This window comes from Lagenorhynchus albirostris, chromosome 8 (assembly GCF_949774975.1).
Source record: "Lagenorhynchus albirostris chromosome 8, mLagAlb1.1, whole genome shotgun sequence".
Classification (NCBI taxonomy): domain Eukaryota; kingdom Metazoa; phylum Chordata; class Mammalia; order Artiodactyla; family Delphinidae; genus Lagenorhynchus; species Lagenorhynchus albirostris.
In genome coordinates this window covers 38246545-38254629 of record NC_083102.1, presented here as the reverse complement: position 1 = coordinate 38254629, position 8085 = coordinate 38246545, and the positions used below count along the sequence as shown (strand labels likewise).

Here is an 8085-nt window from a genome sequence, read left to right as displayed (position 1 = left end):
CCATCTTAACCGTTTTTAGGTGTACACTTCAGTGATATTAAATACATTAATAATGTTGCGCTACTGTCACCACTTTCCATCTTCAGAACACATTTTATCCTGAAAAACTGAAACGCTATGCCTAGTAAATAATAACTCCCCATTCCCCTCTCCTCCCAGCCCCTGGAAACTACCATTCTACTTTCTGTTGCTATGATTTTAATCATTCTAAGCGCCTCATAATAGTGGAATCAAAAAATACTTGTCTTTTTGTGGCTGGTTTATTTCATTTGGCAAAACGTTCACAAGATTCATCCATCCTGTAGCATACATCAGAAGTTTCTTCCTTCTTGAGGTTGAATAATCTTCCATTGCATACATATATACACCATATTTCACTTACCCATCATCTGTAGGTGAACACTTGGTTTGCTTCCACATTTTGGCTATTATGAATATTGCTGCTATGAACATGGGTATACAAATATCTCTTTGAGACCCAGATGTTAGTTCTTTTGGGCATATACCCAGAAGTGGGATTGCTAATATATTGTATTTCTTTTTTATTATTATTATTTTTTTAGTTCATTAGTTCATGTCTTTTATTAACCAATATACAATCACTTGTCTTCTGGTTTGTTGAAACAATAGGTCAGACAACATTTGCCACAATAATGTCTGTCAAAGTGGCTGGCCATAAAAACTCCAGCACCACATTCATCTGAAGGGCACTCCCGACAAAGGCGACTGATTTTGCCATTCTCATCCGCCTTATAGTATTTCAGGACAGCCAGCTTAACCTTCTTTCTCGTATGCTTGTTCTTCTTGGGAGTGGTGTAAGACTTCTTCCTTTTCTTAGCGCCACCACGAAGTCTCAACACAAGATGAAGAGTGGGCTCCTTTTGAATGTTGTAGTCCGACAGAGTACGTCCATTTTCCCGTTGCTTGCCAGCAAAGATCAGTCTTTGGTGGTCAGGAGGAATTCCTTCCTTGTCCTGGATCTTGGCCTTTACATTTTCTATTGTATCCGAGGGTTTGACCTCGAGAGTGATGGTCTTCCCCGTCAGGGTCTTCACGAATATCTGCATATTGGCGGCGGTGCCACCGCAGATGGCGGATCCAAAAAGCTGTATTTCTATTTTTAATCATCGAGGAACAATCATGTTCTTTTTCCACCGTGGCTATACTATTTTACATTTCCACCAACAGTGCACAGAGGTTCTAATTTCACCACATCCTTGCTCACATGTGTTATTTTCTGTTTGTTCATATAGTATATAGTAGCCATCCTAATGGGTTTGAGATGGTATTTCATTGCAGCTTTGATATTTCATTTTTCTAACGAGTAGTGATGTTAAGCATCTTTTCATGTGTTTATTGGACATTTGTATATCTTCGCTGGAGAAATGTTTCTTCAAGTTTTTTATCCATTTTTGAATTGGGTTTTTTTTTGTTGTTATTGAGCTTTAGGAGTTCTCTCTATATATGATAAGGGATATTAATCCCTTACCATGTGTATGATTTGCAAATATTTTCTTCCATTCTGCAGATTGCCTGGCACTCTGTTGATAGTGCCATTTGATGCACAAAATTTTTAAAGTTTTGTTGTCCAATTTGTCTATTTTTTCTTCTGTTGCCTATCTCTTTAGTGTCATATCCAATAAATCACTGCCAAATCCAATGCTGCAAAGATTTTGTCCTATGTTTTCTTCAAAGAGTTTTATCATTTTAACTCTTATATTTAAGTCTTTGATCCATTTTAAGTTAATTTTTGTATATGGTATTAAGTAAGGGTCTAACTCACTCTTTTGTATGTGGATATCAACTTTTCCCAGCACCATTTGTTGAAAAGGCTTTCCTTTCCCCATAGAATGGTCTTGGTCCCTTGAGATTACATATGAATTTTAGGATGAGTTTTTCTGTAAAAAATGTTATGGGAATTTTTATAGGGATTGCATTGAATCTGTAGATTACTTTGCGTAGTATTGACATCACTTTGGGTAGTATTAATATTAAATCTTCCTATCCATGAACATGGAATTTCTTTCCATTTATTTATGTCTTCTTTAATTACTTTCAGCAGTGTTTTGTAATTTTCATTGTAAAAGTCTTACTTGGTTAATTTCTAAATATTTAATTTTTTTCAAGGCCATTATAAATGGAATTTCCTTAATTTCCTTTTCAATTGTTCATTGTTAGTATATAGAAATGCAGCTGGTTTCTGTGTGCTGTATTTGTATCCTACTTCGATGAATTCATTTATTAGCTTTAACATTTTTTCTGCTGAATATTTAGAGTTTTCTACATTTATGATAATGTCATCTGTGAATACAGGTAATTTTACTTCTTCCTTTCTGATTTGAATGACTTTTTTTCTTGGCTCTCTGGCTGGAACTTCCAGAACTTTTTTGAATAGAAATGACAAAAGTGGGCATCCTTGCCTTATTCATAATCTTAGGGCAAAAGCTATCAGTCTTTCATCATTGAATATGATGATGATTGTTGCATGGTTTTCACCTGTGGTTTTTATTATGATGAGGTCATTTCTTTCTATTTCTTATTTGTTGATTTTTTTTTTATCATGAAAGGATGTTGAATTTTGTCAAATTCTTTGTATCAGTTGAGATTATCTTGTGGTTTTTTTCCCTTCATTCTGTTAATATGGTGTATTACATTGATTGAGTTTTGTAAATTGAATCATCCTTTCATTCCAGGAATAAATCCCACTTGGTGTATCATTCTTTTAATATGCTGCTGATTTCAGTTTGCTAGTACTTTGTTGAGGATTTTATATAAAATTTCAAAGGGAGTATTGGTCTATAATTTTCTTTTCTACCAGTACCTTTGTCTGGTTTTGGTATTAGGGTAGTGCTGGCCTCAAAGAATGAGTTAAAAACTATTTCTTCCTCTTCAATTTTTTGGAAAAGTATGAGAAGTACTGGTGTTAATTCTTCTTTAAATTTTTGGTAGAATTCACCAGTGAAACCATCAGGTCCAGGGCTTTTCTTTGTCGGGAAATGTATGATAACTGATTCAATCTCCCTATTAGTTGTAGATCTATTCAGATATTCTATTTCTTTGTGATTTAGTCTAAATAGATTCTGTTTCTAGGAATTTGTTTAGTGTAAGTTATCCAATTTGCTGGCATAAAATTTTTCACAGTACTTGCTTAAAATCCTTTTTCTTTCTGTATAATTGGTAGTAATTCTCCACTTTCATTTCTGATTTTAGTGATTTGAGTCTTCTCTCTGTTTTTTCTGAGTTCATTTAGCTAAAGTTCTGTCAGTTCTGTTTATCCAGGTCCCAGTAGTTCTTATAAGCAATTCCCAGCTTGAAGCACATTCAAATTTTGAGTGTGTACTATGTGCCAAGCAATATATTAGACATTGGGTTTATATTTTTCAAAAATATTAAAAAATGTATAAACATATAAAATATTTTTAAAGTATATATCACTTTTTTGCTTTCAAAATGACCCAGTGGGGAACAGTATTTTTATTTCCACTATATGGATGAGGAAACTAAGATACAAAGAAGGTTGTTCAAAGTCACAAAGCTTGTGAGTGGCAGAATCAGTATTCAAATCAAGGCAACCACTCTCCAGAGCAACATACTTAACCACTATGCCAAACAAATAAGTACAAAAAATAAATCAATAATTTTCAATATTCGATAAATGCTATCAAGGAAAAAAACAGAATGGTATAATAAAGGAAAACATATGAGTCTCCTTTAGAATGGGTAGTCATAGAAGGCCATTCTGAGTGAGGATGTACATTTTAGTTGACGACTAAAGCTTGAATAAGAGCCATTAGCTGAATGCCTGGGGCCCTAGTAATCCCTTATAGTAACTAATCAATCCAGCCAAACCCCTCCAGCCACCCACACTTGTCTTGCTCATTCCTGCTTTCATGCCTTTGCTGGCACCCTACTGCTCTTTCCTGTGTTGTCATTTTTTCCACCTAAGAATATTTTTTGACTGAATATCTTGCTTATTGCTTAATAAGCAATATATTCTTATTGCTCTAAACTCTTATGACATATAACAATTCATGTGCAAGTTGCCTGATAGTTCCTTGTCTTGTTTTATTGGTGGTTATGTTTATATTCAATAAGCCACACAAACCACTGGCCAGTTACATGGCCTCTCCCTTATTCTGAGGGGTTCATTAACTTTATAAGTCAGAGCATGTGATACATGATACACATCATGTGAGCCATGACATGAACTTCACCATGAGGGCTACAGGTGCTATGTCCAGGGCTGGACCCCTGAGCCGAGAGTGATCAGTCTTGAGGCTGGCATATGAGGTAGTAACATGAGGAATCTCCCTCATTAGGGCATGCTTTCCTGATAGCTCACTATTTGAACCAACCTGGTTCTTTCTTTGGGGGAGTTTAAACAGAAAACATAGAAATAAAAGGAAGTCAAAAGTATTTGCCTAAAGACTCTAAGGAAAGGCAGGATAAATCTTTCTGAACACATTTCTCTTCATCAGAGTTAGGAGACACAGCTCAGGAAAAGACCAGACCTGAGGGAGGACAAAGAAGGTTTACCATTTGATGTAACTGATCATTTATCCTATGTGACAATCATTTATCCTATGGAAGGAGTAAGTCATGGAAAGAGTTAAGAGGACAGAAGGAAGAGTCCGTGTGCCCAGAATAATCACAACATCATGGCTAGGGGCCTGAGAAAGGAGGAGAACCTAAGGAAAGACAAACGTGGTCTCTTGCTGAAATGGCATTTGAGGAACTGAGGCTTTGGAACTAGAGAATGGAAGGAAAGATGTTTGCATGTTGTACAGATCACTGCTTTGAAGGAAATAGAGATTAAATATCTAAGAAAAGATATGAGAAATTTTTTGTCTGGTCTGTATAAACCCAAAATGACAGTAAGGCTGTTTGAGAGATGAAAGAACTGTAACATACAGTTACAGTTACAGGGTTACAGGGTTACTGTAACATACAGTTACAGTTACAGTTACAGGGTTCAGGTACTCATCACCAAGCCAGACCAAGCTCTCTCCATCAGATTCAACGTCTTTCTAACTTAGATGCCTAGAAAACATTGCTACTCAAGCTTAACCTCTATAACTTAAACATTTTTGTCTCTCACTATTTATGAGAAAGATCTGGGTTCTTGGAGTAGTCTTCATAGAATTTGAATACTGCTCTTTAAAAAAAAACTTACAAAAATTATCAAGTCAAGAGATCCAAGAGAGAAGTGATTTTTCTTTCACTGAATATTTTCAAGCAGAATCTGTTGCCTGAAGAGATGCTATAGAGGTTATTCATTAAACATGAGGTAAAAGTTGGATTAATTGACCTCTTAAATTCTTCCTATTGTTTAACTATGTTTCTTTGAAAAAAAATTAAAACAGAAAGGAAGTAAATCATTTTATTCTATATCAAAACTCTAACATATTAAAAATGGGTAGATTAAGACCCAGCCTTGTCCTGATACTTTATTTACAAATGATTAGAGAAAATATAACTGTATATTTTGTCCTGCTTTATTTCTCAAAATTAGTGAATTTTATTCCTTTGGAAAATTTTCCAAGTTGATTAAATTAAATACATTTGTAAAACAATAATTTGAGGGCTTACTGAAAACCTTGGGTTTTTTGAAAGTGTTACTTCACAACCTCCTCAGGAGCTTCCAGGTATGATCTGAAAATGGCCCCTGGACACAGAAGGCAGGGAGAGACCAAAGAGGGAGACAGATCACTCTAGATTGGTGGCTGGCAGGTTTAACAAGCAAGAGAACTTATGAGGCTGCAAGACAAGTAGATCTCCACGCCAGCCCACCACAGTCTTAAAAGTTTATGTTGAGGCCTTAACCAGGTTCAGTCACATACCCAGTCCAGAGAGTTTCATCACCACATCACTAGCTCAAGGATGCATCCTGGGGGCAGCTCCTGGGAGCAGTAAGCAAGCAGAACATACATTCCAAAAACAGAGGAGGGGGTGAGGAGCTTCCAGTTGCTGGGGTCCAGCTCACATCCGGGTCAAACCAACAGTCACATCCTCTCGATGACCTCCAATAGGAAGTCAAACATTATTTAAGAATTATTTGCTAGATTAAGTGTGCTATAAAAATTACAGAAAATAAAATGTATAACTTACAAAGCTCATTTTTTTTACTTTAATGTTTGTGTTTTAATCTTTTATAGGAGCATTTGCATAGGATATGTACCTTCTTTCGTAAGAGAAAGCATGATACTGATACCTATCCTATAATTCATACTTTTAGAAAGTCTGTGAATCTACCTAATCTCTTTCAGCTCTGTAGTCTTAATAAGTGAAAAAAAAATCATTGGCAAGACTTAATTAAAATATTCAGGCAGCATATAAGCTGGAAAAAATTTAAAACTAAAAAACATTGTTCATTAAATACAAAAATGCAATGTGTAACCCATTGATATATTAGAACTTCCACTGAATAAAAATGACTAGTGTAATTATGGGTAACACTTAAAGATAGTTAATTTTTGTTGGGGTAAACAAAGGGATCGATAGTGAAACTAGAAAGATATTCATCTTCGTAGTTAAGATATTAAAATCATGTGTAACTATAATGCAAAGCTATTGAACATTATATGGGTTAGAGTTAAATAATATATTGGATACAGAATTTAGAAATTGCTTTCTTTTATTCTGATTTTTTCTTAGTCTCATTCTCTCCCTCACTATATTATATACATGCATATAAAACACACACCACAAACACACATAGACAAACACATATACTTTGTGTGTACACACACATACACACACATAAATGAAGAACACATGTGTTTGTGTGTGTGTGTATATGCTAGTTAGCTATACACTTTCTACATTTTCCCAGTTTTGGCAGAAGAGATTGAAGTGGCAATCTAGAAAACATATAATGCTTTGGAATTATGTAAAGGGCATTTATAGCCCAGGTAATAGAAGTGCTAGATTGCCTAGGGCCCAATATGAAGGAGGAGAAGTGGTTGTTTGTTGTGAAAGAGACAAGACGTATGATGGAGAAGCTGCAACCTGAATTTGGGATTCTAGCAGGAATATGCATGTCTTGTGTCCTGTGACTCTAGAACAGTTAAAATAATGTATTTTCCACTATTTTAGCAGGGTAACCAAGTTTAATGCCTTGAGGGAAAGCCTTCTGTTCACCCATAAAGATGCAAAACTATTCTGTCAGCAATAAAAGTTTGTAAATTTGTTACATATCTATGATATATTCAAAATTAAGGTAGAAGTATCCTTAAATCTACCTATATAAGATTGTTTTTAAAATACCTAAAATGATTAACGCAAGTCCAGAATTGGTTTTTTTGTTTGTTTTTGTAGAGTAGAATTTATTAAATGAATCAAATTTGTGAGGCAAAATAGCTAGGACAACTTCCCACTTCTCTAGAGGGAGGAATAGAATTGAAAACTAAAAGAGATTCTGAAATTTCTCTACCTGGAAATCTTTTAGGAAATCACATTGCCAATCCCTTTAGAGAAAGTCTTAACTATAAGGCAGGATGAGAGAAATTCAGGTCAGGGATTGATATTCATCTTTATAAAGCCTATGGCTAACAGGAATTACTTACTTTCCCCTTCCCACTCCCAGCTTTAGCGAGATATAATTGACAAAATAAAAAATATATATTTGAGTGTTACAATTTGATGCTTTGATTTACATGTACATTGTAAAATAACCACAATTAAGCTAATTAACATATTCATCACCCAACATAGGTACCAATTTCTTCCTTCTTTCTCCCCTCCCTCCATCCCTCCCTCCCTCCCTTCTTTTTTTGTGGTGATAAGAACACTTAAGATCTACCCTCTTAGCAAATTTCAATGATACAGTACTGTATTGTTAACTGTAGTCACATTGCTGTATGTTAGATCTCCAGACTTCTTCATCTTGCATAACTGAAACTGACGAAAGGCCAGGATTTGGAATGCCTAAAGGTAGCAGGATTTCAGCTAACTGATTTTAGTGAGACTTGAGGTATTATAATCTCACTTGCACAGTTTCCTCCCAATCCACGTGGGCATTGGCACGAGATAGTCTTACTTTGTGAGGATTAGGTCAGAGTATGCAAATTAAGCTCTTAAGTGCAA

General features: G+C 35.2%; 1 protein-coding gene across 1 annotated transcript; it reads right to left on the bottom strand.

The window, feature by feature from the left end:
* Positions 1 to 557: 557 nt before the first annotated feature.
* Positions 558 to 1100, bottom strand: LOC132524181 (ubiquitin-ribosomal protein eS31 fusion protein-like). Its single transcript, XM_060156018.1, has one exon. The coding sequence runs from the start codon at positions 1065 to 1067 to the stop codon at positions 600 to 602; it is 468 nt and encodes a 155-aa protein (XP_060012001.1). The 5' UTR covers positions 1068 to 1100; the 3' UTR covers positions 558 to 599.
* Between the last annotated feature and the right edge of the window lie 6985 nt (positions 1101 to 8085).